This window comes from Caretta caretta, chromosome 17 (assembly GCF_965140235.1).
Source record: "Caretta caretta isolate rCarCar2 chromosome 17, rCarCar1.hap1, whole genome shotgun sequence".
Taxonomy (NCBI): domain Eukaryota; kingdom Metazoa; phylum Chordata; order Testudines; family Cheloniidae; genus Caretta; species Caretta caretta.
Window position 1 is genome coordinate 5,698,029 of NC_134222.1, and position 24,567 is coordinate 5,722,595.

Genomic DNA, 24,567 nt, shown 5'->3' on the forward strand with positions numbered 1-24,567 from the left:
CATTAAATTCATACAGCCCGAGATGTGTGATGAAGGCTGACCTTTCCTTGGCAGATTCATCTAGCGGTACCTGCCAGTACCCCTTGGTTAAGTCCAAGGTAGAGATGAACTGGGCCCGTCCCAGTTTCTCTAATAGTTCATCTGTGCGTGGCATTGGATAGTTGTCTGGGCGAGTTACAGCATTTAGCTTACGGTAGTCCACGCAAAAACGTATTTCCCCATCTGGTTTGGGAACTAGAACCACTGGAGATGCCCATGCACTTTCAGAGGGGCGGATTACCCCCATCTGTAACATATCCTGGATCTCCCGTTCTATAGCAGTTTTAGCTTGAGGAGACACCCGGTAAGGTTGGACCCTAATTGGGTGAGCATTACCTGTGTCAATGGAGTGGTATGCCCGTTCAGTCAGTCCTGGGGTGGCTGAGAACGTTGGCGCGTAGCTAGTGCACAGCTCCTGGATCTGCTGTCGCTGCATACGCCCAAGGGTCATGGAGAGGTTCACCTCTTCCACACCACCAGCACATTTCCCTTCGTAGTAAACACCTTCAGGCCACTCAGCGTCGTCTCCTCCCTGGGCTGTAAACTGACAAACCTTTAATTCTCTGGAATAAAAGGGCTTTAGAGAATTAATATGGTACACCTTAGGCTTCCGGTTGGAGGTGGGGAATGCTATGAGATAATTAACAGCTCCCAGGCGCTCCTGGACCATGAATGGCCCTTCCCACGATGCTTCCATTTTATGGGCCTGGAGCGCCTTTAAGACCATGACCTGGTCTCCTACTTTGAAGGAACGCTCTCTGGCATGTTTATCATACCAGGCTTTTTGCTCTTTTTGAGCATCCTGTAAGTTTTCTCTAGCAAGGGCTAAAGAGGTTCGGAGGGTGTTTTGTAGGTTGGTTACGAAGTCCAGAATGTTAGTTCCTGGAGACGGTGTAAATCCCTCCCATTGCTGCTTCACCAACTGCAATGGCCCCTTAACCTCACGGCCATATACAAGTTCAAATGGGGAAAACCCTAAACTGGGATGTGGTACAGCTCTGTAGGCAAAGAGCAACTGCTGCAACACTAGGTCCCAATCATTGGAGTGCTCATTTACAAATTTACGTATCATGGCCCCCAAAGTTCCATTAAACTTCTCCACCATGCCATTTGTTTGATGGTGGTAAGGAGTGGCAACCAAGTGATTTACCCCATGAGCTTCCCAAAGGTTTTTCATAGTTCCTGCCAGGAAATTAGTCCCTGCATCTGTGAGGATGTCGGAGGGCCAACCTACCCTGGCAAAAATGTCTGCTAGTGCCTGGCACACACTTTTAGCCCTGGTGTTGCTTAGAGCTACTGCTTCTGGCCATCGGGTGGCAAAATCCATGAAAGTCAGTATGTACTGCTTTCCTCTGGGTGTCTTTTTCGGAAAAGGACCCAGAATATCCACAGCTACTCGCTGAAATGGAACTTCAATGATGGGGAGTGGCTGGAGAGGGGCTTTGACCTGGTCTTGGGGTTTTCCCACTCTTTGGCACACCTCACAAGACTGGACATAGGTAGAAACATCCTTGCCCATTTCCTCCCAGTGGAATGACCCCCCCAAACGGTCTTTGGTCCTGTTCACCCCAGCATGGCCACTAGGGTGATCATGGGCTAAGCTCAAGAGCTTGGCCCGGTATTTAGTTGGAACTACCAACTGTCTCTGAGGATGCCAGTCTTCCTGGTGTCCACCAGAAAGAGTTTCCTTGTATAAAAGTCCTCTTTCTACAACAAACCTGGATCGATTAGAAGAGCTGAGAGGCGGTGGGTTGCTCCGTGCCGCCGCCCAAGCTCTCTGGAGGCTTTCATCTGCTTCCTGTTCGGTCTGGAACTGTTCCCTTGATGCTGGGGACATCAGTTCCTCATGGGATTGTGGACCTAGGCTTGGTCCCTCTGGAAGCGCTATAGGGGATGGAGCTGTTTCTGTTGACTGTGAACCGCTCTCCGCTGGTGCACTATGTTGGGATTCAGGCTCCGGCTGAGCCTCTCATGTAGGGTTATCGGCTGCTGCCAGTTCAGGTTCGGTGGGGCCCTCTGGTGTTGAGGTTGCAAGTACTGGATTCAGTGCTGACACGGGGTCTGGTGTTGGTTGTTCGGCTGGTTCCGGTTCTAGGACTGGTTCCGTCTGGGTCTCTGGGACTGGATCCACTACTGCTGTTGCAGACATTGGCCTGGGGTCCGGGTCCATCACCTCTGACTGGGTCCTGATAGAAGTTTCCGGAACAGAGCTAGGCCTCACGGCTTGTTTAGCCTGGCTGCGGGTGACCATTCCCACCCTCTTGGCCTGCTTCACATGATTGGCCAAGTCTTCCCCCAACAGCATGGGGATGGGATAATCATCATAGACTGCAAAAGTCCACATTCCTGACCAGCCCTTGTACTGGACAGGCAACTTGGCTGTAGGCAAATTGAAAGAGTTGGACTTGAAGGGTTGAATCGTCACTTGGATCTCTGGGTTGATTAAATTGGGGTCCACTAAGGAAGCATGGATAGCTGACACTTGTGCTCCGGTGTCCCTCCACGCGGTGACCTTCTTCCCGCCCACACTCACAGTTTCCCTCCGCTCCAAGGGTATCTGGGAGGTATCTGGGCCTGTGGACCTCTGGTGTGATTCCGGTGCAATGAACTGTAATCTGTTGGGGTTCTTGGGGCAGTTGGCCTTCACATGCCCCAGCTCGTTACACTTAAAACATCGTCCAGCTGACGGGTCACTGGGGCGAGGAGGGTTGCTGGAGAACGGGGTGGTGAGACGATAAGGGGTCTGGAGGGCTCTTTGGGAGGTAGGTGGGGCTTTGGGCGGCCCCCGGTAATAGGGTGTGGTCTGGGGTGGTCCCTTCTGGTCTCCGCTCCAACTGCGACCAGTTTTCTTCTTCTCGGCCACCTCCACCCATCTGGCTCCAATCTCTCCTGCCTCGATTACAGTTTTGGGCTTCCCGTCTAGGATGTATCTTTCTATTTCCTCAGGAACACCCTCTAAGAATTGTTCCATTTGCATTAGGAAGGGCAAATTTACTGGAGATTCAACACTTGCTCCTGATATCCAGGCATCCCAATGTTTCACAATGTGGTAGGCATGTCGGGTAAATGACATGTCTGGTTTCCACCTTAGGGCTCTGAACCTCCGACGAGACTGCTCGGGTGTTATCCCCATTCTGACTCTCACCTTGGATTTAAACAGTTCATACTTGTTCATGTGTTCTTTAGGCATTTCAGCTGCCACCTCAGCTAAGGGTCCACTGAGCTGCGGCCTCAGCTCTACCATGTATTGGTCAGTAGAGATGTTGTACCCAAGGCAGGCTCTTTCGAAGTTTTCTAAGAAGGCCTCAGTATCATCACCTGCCTTGTAGGTGGGGAACTTTCTGGGATGGGAAGTGGTGCTTGGAGAAGGATTGCTAGGGTTTGTTGGGATATTCTGCTGAGCCTTTATCTTCTCCACCTCCTCCACATGCTTCCTCTCTTTTTCCTTCTCCTCCAGTTCTTTGGCCCTTGCTTCCATTTCTTTGTCCCTTGCTTCCATTTTCAGCCGCATGAGTTCTATCTGTCTTTCATGTTCCCTTTGTTTTTCCTCAGCCTGAAATTTGGCTAATTCCAGCTGTAGTCGAGCTGAGGATTTGGTCATTCTAACCTCTCTGTTTTTAACTAACTTTACACCCGAGGTTTAGAAATAAACAAACAAAACTTGGCTGTAAAATTTTGCTGTGCTGGAATAGAATACCTATTCTCTGATAGTGATTGTCAGCCTACAGAAAAAGACAATTCCCTTGTCTCTGCTCTGGGCCCAAATCAAAGCAAAAAACCTCCAACTACTTGGAAACCTGCTTACCCAGCCCAAAGAAAAAGCAAATGGGTAGAACACACACCCCCTATTTACTTTTAGGAAGAAAAGAAAAAAAAACCTCTGGGTTGGAAGACTGTGAATTTCCCTGCAGGAGTTAAATACCCTGCCTCCAGGCAAAGAAAACCTGCAATTCACAAGATAATCCCCTTTTGTCTCTGCTTGGCCACAAAGCAGAGAAAAAACAATCTGCTTTCAGTTTCAACTGCTTTCTGGACTTCTTTCCAAAGGAAAAAAAAAAATTCTTTTTAAAATCTGTATTTCTAGTTCAAAAAATCTCAACTGGATCTCAAAATGATTTCAGGTGAATCCCACCACTATGCCACCATGTCAAGGTTCCTCTCCCACTCTGAACTCTAGGGTACAGATGTGGGGACCTGCATGAAAAACCTCCTAAGCTTATCTTTACCAGCTTAGGTCAAAACTTCCCCAAGGTACAAAATATTACACCCGTTATCCTTGGAATGGCCGCTACCACCACCAAACTAATACTGGTTACTGGGGAAGAGCTGTTTGGACACGTCTTTCCCCCCAAAATACTTCCCAAAACCTTGCACCCCACTTCCTGGACAAGGTTTGGTAAAAAGCCTCACCAATTTGCCTAGGTGACTACAGACCCAGACCCTTGGATCTTAAGAACAATGAACAATCCTCCCAACACTTGCACCCCCCCCTTTCCTGGGAAATGTTGGATAAAAAGCCTCACCAATTTGCATAGGTGACCACAGACCCAAACCCTTGGATCGGAGAACAATGAAAAAGCATTCAGTTTTTACAAGAAGACTTTTATTAAAAAATAGAAGTAAATAGAAATAAAGAAATCCCCCCTGTAAAATCAGGATGGTAGATATCTTACAGGGTAATTAGATTCCAAAACATAGAGAACCCCTCTAGGCAAAACCTTAAGTTACAAAAAGATACACAGACAGAAATAGTTATTCTATTCAGCACAATTCTTTTCTCAGCCATTTAAAGAAATCATAATCTAACACATACCTAGCTAGATTACTTACTAAAAGTTCTAAGACTCCATTCCTGGTCTATCCCTGGCAGAAACCAGCATACAGACAGACACAGACCCTTTGTTTCTCTCCCTCCTCCCAGCTTTTGAAAGTATCTTGTCTCCTCATTGGTCATTTTGGTCAGGTGCCAGCGAGGTTACCTTTAGCTTCTTAACCCTTTACAGGTGAGAGGAGCTTTCCCCTGGCCAGGAGGGATTTCAAAGGGGTTTACCCTTCCCTTTATATTTATGACACTCACGAAGGTCGTGTCGCAGTTCCACATCAACTAGGACATCTTTCTCCCCATATTCTACCCTAAACTGCATTCTAGCAGCAGGGAGCAGAGACTCCACCCACTAGATGTTTGCAGGGCACTAGCTTTCTACATCGAAAGAACAAAGCCGTTGAGAAAATCAGTCCAGCTGTTCGTGGGGGTGGCAGACAGAATGAAGGGCCTACCTGTGGTCCTCACAACACATCTCATCATGGATCATGTCTTGCATACGTGAGTGCTACAGCCTGGTGGGGGTTCCTGCACGCCTGATCACTGCACACTCCACCAGGGTGCAGGCCTCGTCAACAGCACTCCTGGCTCAGATCCCTACTCAGGAAATCTACAGGGCGGCGACGTGGTCCTCCATTCATGGTTTTACCAAGCGTTATGCGATTACGCAACAGGCCAGAGACAATTCGGCCTTCAGATGAACAGTGCTCCAATCAGTGGACGACTCCACCCCCACCTCCTGAACTTGGGCTTGTGAGTCACCTGATTGGAATTGACGTGAACAAGCCCTCGAAGAAGAAAAAACGATTACTCACCTTCTCAAAACTAGAAAAGGAGTACTTGTGGCACCTTAGAGACTAACAAATTTATTTGAGCATAAGCTTTCGTGAGCTACAGCTCACTTCATCGGATGCATTCAGTGGAAAATACAGTGGGGAGATTCTTTTTGCGAATAGACTAACACAGCTGCTACTCTGAAATCTGTCATTATGCAAGGCACTGAATTTAGCCGTATGGAGTGGAAATCTATCAACTTCATGAAAAAACGCATACAAATACAGACAGACATCATCTTCCTTTCCAAATGCAAACAGATGGACATCATACCAAAAGGACTGAAGGTAAAAAAATCCATTACAATCTACATACCACACAGACAATGCTGACAGCTTGTGCCACACGCTCTCAAAGAAACTGTGGAACACCTGATTAACATCCTCTACAGTAAACAGGGAAAGATTAAGAATGAGCTCTCAAAACTGGATACTCTCATAAAAAAAACCAACCTTCCACACAAACTTCCTTGTGGCTGGACTTTACAAAAACTAGACAAGGCATTTACAACACACACTTCTCTACAAAAGAAAAAGAACACTAAACTCGCTAAACTACTACATGCCACAAGGGGCCACAACAGTGGTTCCGTTAACCCACCCAGCAATATTGTTAATCTATCCAACTATACTCTTAGCCCAGCAGAAGAATCTGTCCTATCTTGGGGCCTCTCCTTCTGCCTCTCCACCCCCACGAACATGATACAGTTCTGTGGTGACCGAAAATCCTATTTTCGACGTCTCCGACTCAGGGAATATTTCCAACACACCTCTGAACAATCTACTAACCCACAGAGATCTTCCTACCAAGACTACAAAAAGAAGGATTCTGGGTGGACTCCTCCCGAAACAACAGACTGGACTTCTACATAGAGTGCTTCCGCCGATGTGCATGGGCTGAAATTGTGGAAAAGCAGCATCGCTTGCCCCATAACCACAGTCGTGCAGAACACAATGCCATCCACGGCCTCAGAAACAACTCTGACAACATAATCAAAAAGGCTGACAAAGGAGGTGCTGTCATCATCATGAATAGATGGGAATGTGAACAAGAGGCTGCTAGGCAGCTCTCCAACACCACTTTCTACAAGCCATTACCCTCTGATCCCACTGAGGGTTACGAAAAGAAACTACACCATTTGCTCAAGAAACTCCCTGAAAAAGCACAAGAACAAATCCGCACAGACACATCCCTGGAACCCCGACCTGGGGTATTCTATCTGCTACCCAAGATCCATAAACCTGGAAATCCTGGGCGCCTCATCATCTCAGGCATTGGCACCCTGACAGCAGGATTGTCTGGCTATGTAGACTCCCTCCTCAGGCCCTACACTACCAGCACTCCCAGCTATCTTCGAGACACCACTGACTTCCTGAGGAAATTACAATCCATCGGTGATCTTCCTGAAAACACCATCCTGGCCACTATGGATGTAGAAGCCCTCTACACCAACATTCCACACAAAGGTGGACGACAAGCCGTCAGGAACAGTATCCCCGATAATGTCACGGCAAACCTGGTGGCTGAACTTGGTGACTTTGTCCTCACCCGTAACTATTTCACATTTGGGGACAATGTATACCTTCAAATCAGTGGCACTGCTATGGGTACCCGCATGGCCCCACAGTATGCCAACATTTTTATGGCCAACTTAGAACAACGCTTCCTTAGGTATCGTCCCCTAATGCCCCTACTCTACTTGCGCTACATTAATCACAGAATCATAGAATATCAGGGTTGGAAGGGACCTCAGGAGGTCATCTAGTCCAACCCCCTGCTCAAAGCAGGACCAATCCCCAATTTTTGCCCCAGATCCCTAAATGGCCCCCTCAAGGATTGAACTCACAACCCTGGGTTTAGCAGGCCAATGCTCAAACCACTGAGCTATCCACTGAGCTTTCCCTCCCTCCCCCCCCCTGCATATTGATGACATCTTCATCATCTTGACCCATGGAAAAGAAGCCCTTGAGGAATTCCACCATGATTTCAACAATTTCCATCCCACCATCAACCTCAGCCTGGACCAGTTCACACAAGAGAGCCACTTCCTGGACACTATGATGCTAATAAGCGATGGTCACATAAATACCACCCTATACCGGAAACCTACTGACCGCTATTCCTATCTACATGCCTCCAGCTTTCACCCTGACCACACCACACGATCCATTGTCTACAGCCAAGCTCTACGATACAACCGCATTTGCTCCAACCCCTCACACAAACACCTACAAGAGCTCTATCAAGCATTCTTACAACTAAAATACCCACCTGCTGAAGTGAAGAAACAGATTGACAGAGCCAGAAGAGTACCCAGAAGTCACCTACTACAGGACAGGCCCAACAAAGAAAATAACAGAACGCCACTAGCCATCACCTTCAGCCCCCAACTAAAACCTCTCCAACGCATCATCAAGGATCTACAACCAATCCTGAAGGACGACGCATCACTCTCACAGATCTTGGGAGACAGGCCAGTCCTTGCTTACAGACAGCCCCCCAACCTGAAGCAAATACTCACCAGCAACCACACACCACACAACAGAACCACTAACCCAGGAACCTATCCTTGCAACAAAGCCCGTTGCCAACTGTATCCACATATCTATTGAGGGGACACCATCAGAGGGCCTAATCACATCAGCCATACTATCAAAGGCTCGTTCACCTGCACATCTACCAATGTGATATATGCCATCGTGTGCCAGCAATGCCCCTCTGCCATGTACATTGGTCAAACTGGACAGTCTCTACGTAAAAGAATAAATGGACACAAATCAGACGTCAAGAATTATAACATTCAAAAACCAGTTGGAGAACACTTCAATCTCTTTGGTCACTCGATTACAGACCTAAACGTTGCAATTCTTCAACAAGAAAACTTAAAAAACAGACTACAACAAGAGACTGCTGAATTGGAATTAATTTGCAAACTGGATACAATTAATTTAGGCTTGACTAGAGACTGGGAGTGGATGGGTCTTTTCACAAAGTAAAACCATTTCCTCATGTTTATTCCTGCCCTCCACCCCCCACTGTTCCTCAGACATTCTTGTCAACTGCTGGAAATGGCCCACCTTGATTATCACTACAAAAGGTTTTTTTTCCCACTCTCCTGCTGGTAATAGTTCACCTTAAGTGATCACTCTTGTTACAATGTGTATGGTAACACCCATTGTTTCATGTTCTCTATGTATATAAATCTCCCCACTGTATTTTCCACTGAATGCATCCGATGGAGTGAGCTGTAGCTCATGAAAGCTTATGCTCAAATAAATTGGTTAGTCTCTAAGGTGCCACTAGTACTCCTTTTCTTTTTGTGAATACAGACTAACACAGCTGCTACTCTGAAACTTCTCATAACTGTTCTTTGACGTGTTGTTCGTGTCCAAGACCCACCCTCCTACCCCTCTGTCGGAGTAGCTGGCAAGAAGGAACTGAGGGGGTATAGGGTCAGCAGGGCTCTGCATTGGACGCCATGAAGTTGTCACTCCAGGGGGCGCCCTGGCTGACCCTACGGTTGCTGCTATGGGGAAAAACCTTCTGGCTACTGTGCACGTGCACACACCTGATTGAAATGGACATGAACAACACATCTCGAAGAACAACAGTTAGGAGAAGGTGAGTAACCATTTTTTCTATGTGGCGGCTCCTGCTTTGGCTGAGCAAATACTGCAGAATAAGGCGTGAGGAGTTTGCAATGCTCACAACAACAGTGTGCAGCTGAGCGGGGTCCCTGCTTGCCGTGCTATGGCATCTGGATGGGTAAGCCAAGCTTAGAAAAAAAGGCACGAAAAAGGCTTGGTTTCTTTGCCGTTGATTTCAGGGAGGGAGGGAAGTGCATCAGGAGAGGCAAATGCCATGTTTCCATAACCACCTGTGCAAATGTTTTGGTCCCATGAGGCATTGCAAGACTAACCCAACGCTCCCTTTGGCTCCATACACTGTGGGATAGCTACCCAGAGTGCACCGCTGTGAGTGTCGATGCAAGCCCTGCTAGTGAGGCTATGCATAGTGGGGACATGCAAAATCAAGTTGCTTAAATCAGAGCCGATTTAATTAAAATTGACCTAATTTTGTAGTGTAGTCATACCCTAAGATAGGAGCACATTCTCTTGCAAACCAAGAAACCAAGCACTACTCAAAGTGGCAGTTTCTTTAAGTGTTCAATTGAGTAAGTTCCAAAACAGCCAAAAACTAAGTTCAGGCTAAATTCAGCCCTGCAGTAATTCACTGACAAGATAGTTTTTGCCTATTTTGTCTGAATGGAAGAGGTGAGGAGAGACTAGTAAGCAGAGGGAAGAGAATGATTTGGTTGCACAGATAGCGTACAGATTAATCACCAGTACATTTGACTTTGAAAAAGTTATCTAGTTTTATGGGACAAATGGTAATCTTCCATGCGTTGCACATATTTAAAAGTTGCTGTTATCAGTGGAACAGTAACAAATCCTGTATGCTTACAGAACATGCACCAGCCAAAAGAATTTAAACTGCATTTATTCTCTATATTCTATGCACACTACAAATCGTATATATAATATAAAATAGATTCTCCCCTTTAAGAAAATTTGGTTACCTGATATTTGACAAAAATATAGTATTAAGATTTGCTTTGAAAATACAAACTTCATAAAATATTAAGTACAAAACTTCCAGCGGTGGTTGGGTAATTTATATGGTAAGCATAAGATGGAGAACAATTCCTATAGATCTGCAATGGACCTAAGTGGGGAAATTCTTATATGATATTCCTCAAAATGTAATGAAAAACAGTTAATGACATAGGTCTAACATGGAAAAAAAATAGGGCTCATTTCTCTGAACTATCAGGTTCAGCATTAAAAGGCCTACTCTTTGAGTGTGATGAGTAGCTCTGCAACTCCCACTCAAGTCCATAGGAGTTGTTGGTGCTTGGCATCCCAAGATCATAGCCCACATCTCTAGCTGCTGTGTTTGGTAAAAGTCATACAAGAATAAATGCAATTTGGAACACTGCAAACTATTGTAGATGTTCATGTAAAACAATGAGTGAAGCAGTTGCTCTAAGTAACAGTGCAGCATTTTCAAATATTTGACCATTTCTCTGAAATATTATGAAATATCAATATAGTGTTAGATTTTGAACATTAATTCTAAAATTTAAGATTTTTTTAATCTATGAAAAGGCAGTTTTCAATTTATGCTATGTTTTAATAAACTCAAATTTTAGAACATTTGATAGAAGTACTTGAGGATCTTAGATAGTCCTTTGCTAATCTTAAACACACACCCTTTACCAACCACAGTAGTATCCACATTAAACTGCAAAACATTTATTCAAATGAATGTACACTGTAAAAAAAAAAAAAGTAAAAGTATGACATGTTTTAATAAATCTGTAGATGCATAGAAGTGGCTCCATCCTTCCATTTGTTAACGTGGTCTGAAATAACAGTTCTGCAGAGTGGACATGTTTTCTCTCTATTGAACCATAAAGAGATGCATTCTTCACAAAATATGTGCTGTAATGAAAAGAATGACAAGTACTTGATGTTTTTTTAACTGCAAGAGCACAAAAGATCTAATATTTATTACAACCTGTTTTTCAAATCAATTTAGAATATTAAAAATCTAGTTACTCTTCTAATTAATGGGTCTGCTAAACTATTCTACTTACATAATTGCATATAAAACCAAGCTAAAAAAATTAAAATTGCAAACTCAAGCATTCAGATCTTAGGAAATGCCAGAAGTAAGGTTACCTGTGCAACGCTGATCAGCCCCTTTATGCGTAAGTATTATGATAGTATTTAATTACTTGATCACATACTATTTTTTGCAGAGCACCCTTGCCTCATTCAGTGCACGGAACAGATGGTGTGCACTTCATAAGCAGCCATTCAGTATTTTGTTTTCTTGTTTGATGTGTGGCCCTATGCCTTATTTCCTGCACACTATTTGAACCGGGCTCTGAAAACAGAATTATTAACTTTCTCATGGGCTTTTCTACATCACAGAGGGATTAAAGTATGAGGTATCCACTAATCTAGGGTGCCCAATTTGAGACACGCAGGACCTGATCTTTAAGAGTCCTTGGCATGATACAGCACTTTGTATATTCAAAGCAAAGCTCTGTGGTACAGAATTTAACTGTTTTACCCATGAGCCCATTGTTTTTATTCCTGCAATCCCCTGCCTCAGTCGCTACACATCTTCTAACTTCTGCAACAAGTGACGCAGAATCTACAGACAAGTTTTGTTTTGTTTTTTTAAATACACCCTAATTCATCCCCAGAGCAGGTGCATCCTGTGTGCCGAATGAGGCAGAGATCCTGTGGAAAAAAATAGTATGTGATTGCATAATTAAACAGTACCACAATGCTTACACACAGTGGGCGGGGGGGGCCACATCACGGTTGCACAGATGGCATTTCTGAGCAGTGAACCTTTGACTTTGCAACATTAATAGTGTGCTTTAATGTAGTATTTTTCTGGTGTGTTACTTAAAGCAATCTGAAAAAAACCCAAATTTCCTCATGTAGCATCATAATGACACCTCCATGGTTCATCAGCAGTTCTAAAACCTTTAGGGTCCACCTCACAGACCTCTGCAAATTAGAGTTAAAGGAGTAAATGATAGCAATACTAGCTTGTCTTCCTCGAGATGAACCAGCACTGGAGGCAATCAAACACACCCTGACACAAGAGGAATGGTGACTCCTGGGTTCCATTCCTGGCTTTGGAGGAGTGCCTAGTGGGCACAAACTTCTGCCCATTCTCCCACCAAGTGTGGCCCCTTCTGACCTATCTGCTCCTCTTGGTCCCAGTGCCTGTCCACTCCTCAATACTGGCTCCTCACCCAGTTCTGGTCTGGCTACCTAGCCCTAGACTCCTTTTCTCAGGCTTTTCACCTTAGGCCCACTCTCCTTGTTCAGCCATTCCCAGCTCCTTCTTACCCTAGTTCCTAATCTAATCTGTGTCTCCCTGCATACACATTGCTCATCTGCACTACCTTCCAGTCCCAATCTTAGTGTCCCTCCACTCTTTGGCTCAAACTGTCCCAGTTCTGACTCCCACACTCTGGATCCTCAGATTTGTCTCCTACTCTCCTCTTTTTCCTGGCCCCATTGGTTCAGTTCCAGTCTCCCCCTACCCCAGCTCCCAGTCCCAGTTTCGCTCTCCCCCTGCCAACCTCCAGTCCCAATCTATCCTCCCACTCTAACTCCATTCTCCTCTATTCCCCACCCCTATGCTCCTTGTGCCAATCTATGCCTCTTGCAGGTCAAGCTCTTATCCCACCCCCCCTGCTTTCAAATTAGGTGGTTTCATCCTTCCTCTTGCCTGGACCCAGAAGGGGGGTCATTGAGAGCACAGGAAAGACAGGCTCCCTGCACTCAGTTCAGGTGCCCAGACCCAGACACAGCCCTGGCTGCAGCAGCCCCGAGTTGCAATTGCAGGAAAAAGTCCTGAGCCCTGGGCAGATTTTCACAGGGAGAGCAACAGGTACATACATCCCTGTCACAAAGGCAACCCCCTGATAAATTTAGAGTTTCTGCTCCAAAGCACAAGGGAGCTAGACAGCCGCTAAAAGAGAAGTTCACCAGAATTTTTTTTAACAAATGTATTTTTCCCTAGCCTCATTCTCAGAAGGGGCTAGACTGTTTTGGCTGAAATTTTCAAAAACAAACGAACAAACAAAAATCAGCCTGAAGCAGACACCTAACATGGAAAATTTCATCCCAAATGGTTAAAGTTTTGCAAGTTAAAAGCAACTGAAAACAGGGTCGTATAATGGGAAATGTTGGGCAATCTTAACAATAGACTGTGATACCAACCCTACCTGTAGCAACAGCAATTACTTTTAAATAAATAAATAAAAACTTTGCCAAGCGTCAGCAGTATGAAGACTTGCAAGGATTCTAGAAGTAAATGGACAGGAGTGAAGTACTGCATAGACAGTGCAATCAAGTGAAAACAAGTTGATATGCTTTTTCTACCCCAAGTGTATAGCGTCTTCAAATCTCCTCAGAAACACAGGAATTGCCATATTAAATCAGACTCATGGTCCAGCTAGTCCAGTATGTTGTTTCTGACTACAGTCAGCACTATATGCTTTAGGGAAAGGTGGAAAAAAAACCCTCCTAATCCATAGTAGTTAGGTATTTCTTTAGTCTTTGAGACATGAAATTTAAACTCTTCCAAAATTTGTTCACATCAACACTGTATATTCTTTTATCCATATAAGTGTCCAATCCCTTGTTAAATACTTGCTAGTATTAAACTGTTCCCATACAATATAGTACTGAAAGCTGTTGTCTTTAGCACATAATATAAAATTTGAAACATTTAAAAAAAAGTTGCAGGCAAATATACACAAGCTAGCGAGACTTACAATACTCTTCCATCAAAAGGGAGTTTCCCATTCACAAGCATCTACAAGTTTTTTCCATAAACCTGTTGCTACTTTCCAACTGACACTGTCAACATCAGTTTGATTCACAAAGTTTCAGAACAGAAGCCTCCTCCTCACATTGTGATTCTCGAATTCAAAATCTCTTTAGAATTACCTGGCAGATTAGAAGAATAGGCTTTTGAAATTCAGCTTGGCATATTGAACAAATATCATCTGCTTCAGAACACTGTCTCTTGCTAGCTGTCACCCCATAGTGCTGTTAAAAAAAAGAGATTTTTGCAGCAGATGTTAAGATCCAGAAAAGGATAAGGAAGACTGAAAGGATGTGGTTAGAGAGGAAACTAGAAAATCCCTGGGGCAACAGGATGTTAGGTGTTTCAATCCTTAGGATGCTATATTGACACATACATGCTCCAGGGGAAGGTGGTATTTGGGTATAATCTATTGAGGATGCTATGTGGGGACTTTGAAAGTAATTTGCTACAATGGTGGCCTTCCTGCAGCAAAGTTCTGTTATGAGCTGATACACATTGACCAGAATGAAAACACATCACTTACTGTTAAGAGAGTATTGCTTACACAGACTGTGTAAGGTATTTTAGCATTAATCTAATTAAATGTCAAAAATCCTCCTATATATTCTGGTACATGCACAGCAGGCTCTAGATTAAATTACAGTACATTTTACCAACCACCCGCTATTCTAGAAAAAGAATAATTTTTTATTCTGAATGGAATATCTAGTTACTCTTCAGTTATTTTGCCAAGATCTGGGTCTTACTCTTGTATATTTCAGTTAGTTGCTAATGGGTAAAGGTTTGCTACTTTGCTCTTGCAGATGTGAGTCAAACAAATATTTTGCCTAGTTTTAAAATATATTCTTTACATCATACTTTATTTACATGGTATTCAAATAGTTTACCTCAAGATGCTGCTTACAATAAAAAAACTGATCACTTTTAAAGTGACTTCAGGTCGGCCCATTATTGTGAAGCTGAGAAATTAAATTTTACAGTGCAAGTAACTGTAAGAAGGGAACAAACAGTGCGATTACTTTGAAAGTTGAACTCCATGTAACTAAAAGAACATAATGTGATCAGCTAGTACACAGGAAAAAGCTATCTTCAAGAAGAATTATTTTTGTGGAAGCCACATTTGTCACTTTGTTGTTACAGAGAATCCAATACTCACTGGTCGTGTACAAAATATACGCAAAACCTTTCTAAAGTTTCTCAGATGTCCAAAAAGGCTCAAAAGCTGAAATTGAGAAAAGAAAAACAAAATTATGCTTAATATTTATTTCCAAGAGCTAGATTTTCAAACTTTGTGCAGGTTTTGAAGTGAAGAGCCTCAGTGCTAAAATTCCATGCAACGCTTTGCACATTTGGCCTTCAATGTTTTACTTTTAGTCTGGTAATGAAACAATTATAGGTGGGACTGGTAGCTCTACTTATTACTGAGTTGCCCAACACTTCCCCTTTTTAAAGCCATGCTTTCGGTTGCTTATAAACTTTGCCAAATTTTAACTGTTAAGTCTGAAATTTTCCATGCTGGGTGTCTGCCTCTCGTGCAAAATTTCAACCAAAAATGGTTCAGCTGTTCCAAAAATGAGACTAGGGTAAAATATATTGTTTTGCCCATGTTACAAAAATTCTGGTAACCTTTTCTTTGAGATTCTCTCGCACCCCCATGTTTTGGAGGAGGAACTTGCAATTTGGCCGCGAAATGTCTTTGTGTCAGGGATGTGCCTTCTGCCATCCCCATGAAAATTTATTCATATTTGGCCAAATTATATGCCTTTAAAAATTATAGTTCATGTATGCTTCAGAGAAGTTCAGAGACTTCTTAGATTTCAGCAGCTAATATCTCCAGAGAGTCTGTCCTCACTGGAAAAAAATAGTAAGAGACCATGTAATTAAAGACTGTACCACAGTGAATATACACAAGGGGGCCAAATTAAGGTGGCACAGGCAACTTTATATCTAGCATTGTCTACCTTGTAAGTACTTGATTTTGCAATCTTAATAATGTTCTTTTAACATAATGATCTTTTAATTTTGCATGTGTATAGTAAACAATAGAATACAGCTGCTGTGTTATATATAAACTGTACCAAACCAAGATAGTTTTGGATATGCCTAGTATAAGCACAGAGTGGGATAGTGTCAAAGGGACTAAAGGGAGTTGGGTTCCCGACTACACTGAAAGTCAATGGGAGTTGATACCCAACTTCCCTTTGTGACGGGGGAGGTTTTAAGCCATGTTAAGGAAAAACAGATTAAGCTGACAAGTTAAAATAGTGGAATGGAAACCCAAAGCAACAATTTTACATAATGCAAGATTTTCCAAAAGGAAATGGTTTTGTTGACTGGAATTCTGCCCATCTCCCATGGCAATTTGTTTACATACTGCCTGCAAGAAGTCTATAAGTAACAGTTAAGACTATTATTTGGTGCATTACTCCACATTCTGTCCACAAGTTCTTAATATTTTTTTTCCACCCTAGTTCAAGTTTGGTCTTACTTTGGAAGCCATTTATGAGTTTGACAAAAGCTACCTCAATTTGATGTAAAATTTCTCTTTAGAAATTTATATTGACGGTACCAAGGCACATGGGCACTCTACAGCAAAATTACAACAAACAAACAGAATAGCAGAAGTCTCTAATTAACAAAAATCAAGAACAAAAAACCCCACACCAACCTGATTCCCTATTATTACAAAGGCCACTCAAAAGCACAATAGTGCCATGAAGTTTGCCAAACTCAGGCTCCAGCAGACCTCCCAGACACAGCAGGTACCAGAGGCTCAGGCCCTCCACCCTCAGAATGCCCTCGTGCTTGCTGTGTTAAAGTGAAATTCAGAACTTGAACTCTCCAACAGTGAGAGCAACCCAGTGGATCTTAGCTTGAAGGACACAAAACATATTAGCCATCCTGGCATTAACAACTAGTTCAGACAGAATTCCTACTTTCACACTCAGTTGTGGCAAGCAATTTTTGGACTGTGTAAAACATCATTAGTTTTCTAATCATCCTTCAAAGAGAGGATGAATAGATCTAGTGCCTGACCTAGCAAAACTTTATATTGATTTTGGAAGGCTGTTTTAAACCAGCAAGTCAGCTCAAACTCTGGGGAATATTTCAGAATACATTCATTTGTATGTCTACATCTCTTCTATGGTAATTACTGCAGTATCATTTTATACATTAAAATACAGAGGAAGGATAACATTTACATACTTTTAGGATGAAGTAGATCAGACCTAGCAATACTCCAAGACTCCACCCCAGTACATTGTCCAGCTCCCTATAGCCAATAAGATAACGAAACCAAATTGGTATGGGGACGAACGTACGGTAATACTGGCAGAATTCTTCTAACAGCATATACCAGTAGCCCTACGAACAACAAGAGGAATATTTAAAAATACATTTAAAATACAGATAATTTAAAGTTAATGTATCTTTTCTATATATTTACTCTCTTTTTAATATTTATCCCTCATTATATCTTAACTAGTGACTCGACAGATCTGAAATATTGTTTGGAAACATGAGTCATTAAAACCCCATACATGTAAGAGTTACAAAACTGCATGGTATTACATTAAACTCCTAAAAAATGGGGCCAAGATCATGATTTTTAAGAAGGAGTTAAAAAGAAGTTTTATCATGGGTAAATTCACTAACACTTCAGCAATTAGAGTCAGGTGTCAAGACAAACAAAACAAAACTGATGATCTTTGGCAAGTCCTGAGTTGACATTTGTCAGCTATCATAAAACAGCTGCACAATTGGCAGGCTCTGCTCAAGAGAAGACCAGAAAAACCAAGGTACAAAAGATCAGAATAGGGGTTCCTTTGCAGAGTGCCTACCTACTTACCACTGTTATCAGTCTTGCTTTCATAAGCATTAAAAAAGGGGAAAAGTTACAAGAAAAATGCAAACAGAAAAATTAATTTTAGATCAATTTTCTGTTAAAAATTGTCTGCATATATAACGCTGAGAAAAACGGGGGTTAAGAAAAGGCCTTCTTTTACAACCACATGTAAATCAAAACTCCATTTACCTCCCCCACAAGTTACTTTGTGTTCTTTAAAAGCTCCATGCCCTCCCTTTTAAAACAGTTTTGCAATCGGTTTATAAGCACCTAGAGGACAATACAATAAGGAATAACCATCATGGATTTGTCAAGAACAAATCATGCCAAACCAACCTAATTTCTTTCTTTAAAAGAGTTACTGGGCCTGGTGGATGGGGAAAGCAGTAGCAGTAACATATCTTGATTTTAGTAAGGCTTTTGACACAATCTCACATGACATTCTCATAACCAAACTAGGGAAATGTGGTCTAGATTAAATTACTATAAAATGGATGCACAACTGTCTGAAAGACCATACTCAAAAAATAGTTGAGAATGGTTTTCTCCTTCCCCTGCATCAACAGATAATGTGCAGAACTTTAATTAAGAAAAATGTTCCTCTAGGTGGAATTCATGACTGGCTGATTGTACTGTAAAAGGATGTTCATGCTAAAGCTAAGTATAGATTATTTTCTTACCTTGGATTTAAAAGACATCATAAAAGAAGGCACCAAGAGAATAAAGCATTTGAAGCCCATGAAGAGGAATTTCAGAATAAAGTCTGTGATTCCCACGATCCAAAGTACCTCCCAGAAGTTCATAAAATCCACAGTAGGTTTTAAAAAGATTAAGCTACAAAAAGAAATATCTAAAATTACAAGGGTACGCGCTCCAGAGGTACACACCGTGAATGGATATTAGCGTACGGTTTCATTTAAAAGGGTTTTTTTTTTTTTAAAAAAAAGCATGTTTAGATAGTGTAATGTTTTCCTCTAGAAGGAGTGGGAAAGAGAGAGCTTTTGTCATCCATGAAGAGCTCCCCATTTCGAATCCACTTTACATCTGCATTGTAACCGTCATCCTGCCATACAAGTACTTGCTCCCTTTCCCATTCTGCCAATGTTGCCCCTTAATCAGTTAGCAGGGTTGTTGTAAACTAGTGACAGAAGAAACTTAGACACATGCCCTGCTAGAGACTTATGGCACTGTATCCCCAGTACTCCCACACCAAGGTGTGACGGGGCTGAGAATCAAACCCAAGTTGTGCTAGTGAACCCCAGACATAGGGCCTAATCTTGCAAACCCTTCTTCACATGAGTGTTCTGTAGTAAGGCTTTGCAGGACTGGGCCCATCATTTATTTATTTATCTGCGTTAAGTGAAGCCAACTTCTTGATTCTCTTAAAAAAAAAAAAATGCCAGGAGCAAAGATGAGATTTTCACAAGAAATGACAGTTCATTTAAAGTGACTAATATAACATAGATGTTCTGCTAATTACCTGTAATGAAGTGACTGAGAGTGAAAGGTATAATACAAGAGGAGAGATGACCCGGTTAGGAATATCAGTACCCAAGCACATTGCAACTTGGAGCACCTTTCCTGTAAGATACACATTAAAAATGTAATAGTTTTCTGTTACTTTGATTTTTTTTTTTAAGTCTCCAGTTAATTTCTTTCACACTCAATAAAACTAGGACGGCAGTATTTGAACACAGTCACTAGTACAAGATGCTGCTATGTTACTTTACACCATGAAGAAGTAGTTCAAGGGCAGATCATTGTGCTCACACAGATCTCCATGCACTTTAATGGGATGAAAAGAAAAGGACTTGTGGCACCTTAGAGACTAACAAATTTATTTAAGCATAAGCTTTCGTGATCTACTTTCCACTGAATGCATCTGATGAAGTGAGCTGTAGCTCACGAAAGCTTATGCTCAAATAAATTTGTTAGTCTCTAAGGTGCCACAAGTCCTCCTTTTCTTTTTGTGGATACAGACTAACACGGCTGCTACTCTGAAACCTTTAATGGGGTGAACGCCCAAGCAGAAGTGTTACTGTTTAGGCGTTCATTTCATTTTGTTACTTAGAAAACGATATATATATCTCCTCAACTGCTTTTCTAAGTAACAAAATTCTCAATAACCCCTGTGCCCTCATAACAGATACTCTGCATATGAAACAGTAGTTTTAACCATTCTTAAAATACAGTTAAGCATTTCTGTCTTATTACGGCAGAAGCATTGTCAGGCATTTTGATATGCAAAGTCAGAAAAAGAGATTGTACCAATATTTTATTTTAAATTTGCAAAGTATGCTTCTCTGACAAATGCTAAGTCAGGTTTAGAAGTGTGTAAATTTTATTGATTGCTAAAACATTTACATCTCAAAAATCCTATGCTATTTATCTGTTTTGTTTACTAAATTAATATAAGATCATTTCACATTTCTCTCAAAAACTGATGCATGAAAGTCTTGGGTAATAGTTAATGTAAAAACACTTAAACTTCATTGCAACGGGCAATACTTACTCTTAGAAAAACCTGATTTACAATGCTTTTGTTTGCATACATAAAAGTTGTTAGCAGCCCAATTCCAAGAGAAATGCCTATTAGGAAAAATGGGTCAGTTATATGGAGGAAAATAAGAAACTGGATTAAAATAAAATAAGTGCACTTCTCACTAGTACTTGCGATAACAGAATACAATTTTAACAGTTCAGGCAATCAAGCTAAAATAATTAAGCTACATTGTATACGCTAACAAAAGAAAAACAGATTAAGTGATTGAAATCTCTTATAGGAAATTTCTCCTTCCAGTGAAGAAATGAAATTAAAATAAAGCTAAAAGTAAATCAAATTATACTTTAGGCATGCTCATAAGCAGGACTGAAGGCAGGAAAAAAGGGCTAGTTCCCCCATACCATACTCTGTTATACTCTACCGATTATATGTTGCATGGTCAGTTTGATACACAGAATCAAGATGTATGGAAGACTTTTGTGCAGCCACTGGAGGAGATATCGGAGTTCAGAGATGGAGCTGCCACTGTGTTCCTCTGAATCTAAGGTGGAATCTTCAGACCCCCTCGCTTCATTGTGGGAGTGGCCATGTGAACGGCCCTGGGAACCTGATCGTATGTGCCTGAAACTGGGGTTTTCCCCAGATTCTCCCAAGGCAGAACTTAGCTGGATGTGAACATCTCCAGTACGGTGGCAAGAGCCTTCTCCTGGCAGCCCTGCTGTATGGGCACTCTGAGAAGACGAGGGAACATCACCACTTCCTGGGGCATTGTGGAGATGAGTGTAATTTGATTGCATGGCGTTGAATTGATCTTTCTCTGGTCCAGATTCTTTTGTCTCACTGCTATGTCTCCTAAAGGGTGAGGGAAAAGCCATGTTTAAAGGAGCAGTGTTCCATTCAGTTAGGAAAAGAGAATTGTCTCTCTGAAATACACAGCCTTTTGGCCATCCTGATGATCTAGATATACAGACCACTGGTACAGTGATAGATATACAAATACTGGTTTCTTTAGCTCTGGAGGTTTGTATTTTAGGCTCCCACCCCTTACCTTAATGAGAAGCCTCTGTGTGAATTGCTCACAGCATCCACTGACTTACTCTCTTTCAATGATGTATACTGTAACCTTCAATGGGCTGCCACACATACAGTCTGGAAAAGCCAAAGCTACACTGAAAATTAGAAAGCACCCAGCCGAATAGGAGGAGACAGGCACTAGCTTGTATAGCAGAAGTTTTAACATGATATATATGTTTATAGAAAAAGGTTGGGAACCATTATGAGATTAAGAAGGAAATAATAAAGGTGGGGGATGGGACCTGCACATTTAAGCATCCATAAAATGGCATGTATTTAGACACAGACGAGTCTAATCAAAATCCAGTGAGTACTGAAAACAGAGTGCCATTACGGGATTACCAGAAGAGATTATCCTGTCGGGGAAGTGAGTGGAACCAGGTTAATCCACTTTTTAAAAGACACTGGGAAGAGCCTGGACCATATGGGGGCTTTGCATTGGCAATGTACTCTTGGGAGGGAGAAGAAAGCAGGAAATAAAGAGCAAATGTGTGGGACTGGGTTAGGGTTGATAGAGAATCTAGGTCCAAAGGCAATTGCAGACAGTAAAGAGTGGTCTAATGGTTAGAGCAAGAGATCTGGGTTTTATTCCAAGTACTGTAATTTACTTACTGTGTCCCTTGGCAATTCATTTCATTTCTGTGCCTCAGTCTCCCCATCTGTCAAATGGGTATAATAGTTCTTATATACTTTCCAGGAATGGTATAATGTTTCATTAGATATCCTTTGGAATGTGTTTTGAGATTACTGGATAGCACAGAAGGGCAAAGTATTTTTACAATATTTATCTGTAGCAAACGCTACAGTTGTGGTTTAGTTGGGATTTTCATTATAAACTTTTTTCAGTTGCTCACCATTTTCTCAAAAATGCTTTTTTTTGTTGGACACGTAGAAAAGTTTGAGTAAAATCTATTGACCTGTTTTTCAGTTATGCAAGCATGAAAAACATACAATCTGAATTGCAAGAAAATCTCAATATGCTATTTGTGCACATATCTACATTAGTAAAGACTTAACATTTGAAACAAAACTAGATTCTGCTAATTTGTAAAAAAAAAAATTGAGTTATTAGCATTTAAGAAAAACTGCATGCACAGTAAAACTTCTCACTAACATTCAGAGCTATTACGGATACATTATCTGTTGTCCTACGTTCATATTGTAGGCCTCAGTCTTGCAAAAACTCATGTACTGTACTTAATGTGTGTGAGCAATCCGATAAGCTGAAGTCAACAGGACCACTTTAGTGTATGAATAAAGTTTCTCATGCATGGGTTTGGAGAATCAGGCCCTTAACATTTATGTTGCAAAAACTGATTAATTAGCACTCTTGATTTGGTGGTTTATGACCTGCTCCTGCAAAAACTACTAGGACAAAGTAGTTCCTATACTGTAAGTAATTCCATTGTTTTAATAGAGCACTATGCTTAGTAGTATGGCTTTGCAGAATCAGCCCATGGCAGTTTACTTGTTTAGAGAACTTTAAAAATAACTGCATTTATTATTAAATCATACTATAAAACACATAGAATGCACAATATGGCTGAGTTAATGTCACTATGAGAATTCTTTTCACTTCCTAATTTAAGTATTTAATAGGCACCCTAATATTAAATATATATTAACAAACATTTTGTATTTTAATTAATGGATCTCAAATCTACTCTCTGAACACTGACCAAAACATATTTTTTTAAAAATTCTCTTTAATTTTACTTTTTCAGCATGTCAGATCCTCCTACCCAGGCCTGAGTTTATGGGATGCTCCCAGGTGTATCAGAAATGGTGTCCTGCAAACAGAGGTTCTGAAGCCACCCGTCTAGCCTGCAAAACATCTATCTGTCACAGTGTGGAGGGATGAGCCAACACGGCTCCTGGCCTGACATCATCACATCAGAATGTCACCCTGTTGCACTGCTGAGTTCCTCCCAAGGCACAGACACCTATCCCAGGTAAAAAGAAAAGGAGTACTTGTAGCACCTTAGAGACTAACCAATTTATTTGAGCATGAGCTTTCGTGAGCTACAGTTCTGATGAAGTGAGCTGTAGCTCATGAAAGCTCATGCTCAAATAAATTGGTTAGTCTCTAAGGTGCTACAAGTACTCCTTTTCTTTTTGCGAATACAGACTAACATGGCTGTTACTCTGAAACCTATCCCAGGTAAATATCGTTATGAACAAAAGAGCGCCCAGAGGAGTGCCAATCCCCGCTTTCCCTTCCCAGCAGGGACACAGTGGGGGTGACATACACACCCTCCTGTGCCAACTAGGTGAGCGTGGGTGGGCAGCACCAGTGGGTGAGAGGTAAATGCCCCCTTTCATCTCCACCCAGGGGTGGGAGTGGGGCAGACAGTAAGGGGCTAATTCCCCTTCCACCTTCCTCCCCTAACAAGGGGGCAGGGGGAGAGAGGGCAGACAATGAGGGGCGAATGCCCCCCTTCCATTTGCACAGACGATGGGGGACAAATCCCCCCCCCCTTCCATCTGAACCCCAGATAAGGCGGCGGGGGTGGGGATAAACTGTGAGAGGTAGCCCTCCTCCCCTTTCCATTTCCACCCTGGCACGAGACAGCGAGGGCTCAATCCCCGTTTAAACAGCCCGAGGTCAGAGCCGGGGGCAGATCCGCCGCAGCACAGGTAAGGGGCGGAGCCAGAGGGGCAAATCACCCCGGCCCCGCAACCTTACCTCTCATGACGCGGCCGGGGCTCCGTGCCCAGCCCTGCTGCCCGGGCCGCGGCCTCCCAGGGCCTCCATCACTGACGCCTGGGCTAGATTGGGGGCGGGGGCAGAAGCAGCAGCAACTACCGGCTGGTGGAAGAGGAGGAGCTGGGGGGGGGGAGGAGGAGGAAGGCCCGGCGCTGTTTGTCTCCATAGCAACTAGGCTGGGGCCCAGCGTCCAGCGAGCCGCCGAACCCGCGGGGGAGGGGGAGGCAGATGGTGAGGACGGGGTAAGGGGGAGTTGTGGGGCGGAGGCCGGGGTGGGAAGGGTCGGGGGGAGGAAGGAGAGGAACTGGGGC

General features: G+C 42.6%; 2 protein-coding genes across 17 annotated transcripts in view; one reads left to right on the forward strand and one right to left on the reverse strand.

The window, feature by feature from the left end:
• Nucleotides 1–10,179: 10,179 nt before the first annotated feature.
• On the reverse strand, nucleotides 10,180–24,412 carry RNFT1 (ring finger protein, transmembrane 1). Of its 2 annotated transcripts, XM_048824430.2 has the most exons (10): nucleotides 24,236–24,412; nucleotides 22,162–22,208; nucleotides 20,897–21,327; nucleotides 20,485–20,561; nucleotides 19,453–19,553; nucleotides 18,653–18,806; nucleotides 17,333–17,491; nucleotides 15,282–15,347; nucleotides 14,245–14,346; nucleotides 10,180–11,199 (listed from the first exon to the last, which is right to left on the reverse strand). In XM_048824430.2, exons 2-10 carry the CDS (start codon nucleotides 22,206–22,208, stop codon nucleotides 11,065–11,067), a joined length of 1,272 nt encoding a protein of 423 aa, XP_048680387.2. In that variant the 5' UTR covers nucleotides 24,236–24,412; the 3' UTR covers nucleotides 10,180–11,064. The 2 variants fall into 2 exon arrangements, with proteins under 2 accessions (XP_048680387.2, XP_048680388.2); XM_048824431.2 differs by lacking the exon at nucleotides 22,162–22,208.
• Nucleotides 23,952–24,567, forward strand: part of LOC125624080 (uncharacterized) — a 52,036-nt gene continuing 51,420 nt past the window's right edge. For 11 of the 15 annotated variants that reach the window (XM_075120706.1, XM_075120707.1, XM_075120709.1 and 8 more), the window contains exon 1: nucleotides 24,399–24,487. The gene's annotated coding sequence lies outside the window, so the exon portion shown is untranslated. Of the gene's footprint in view, nucleotides 24,187–24,398; nucleotides 24,499–24,567 lie in introns of those variants that run through there. The other 4 variants (XM_075120699.1, XM_075120704.1, XM_075120702.1 and 1 more) reach the window with 3 other exon arrangements.

Coding starts and splice junctions, on each gene's coding strand:
- RNFT1 (XM_048824430.2), bottom strand. CDS start 22,208: ATGGGGAGACTGAGGCACAGAAATGAAATGAATTGCCAAGGGACACA. Junction 19,554..20,484: donor TAAATCAGGTTTTTCTAAGA/GTAAGTATTGCC, acceptor TGTATCTTACAG/GAAAGGTGCTCCAAGTTGCA. Junction 17,492..18,652: donor TGATGTCTTTTAAATCCAAG/GTAAGAAAATAA, acceptor TGTTGTTCGTAG/GGCTACTGGTATATGCTGTT.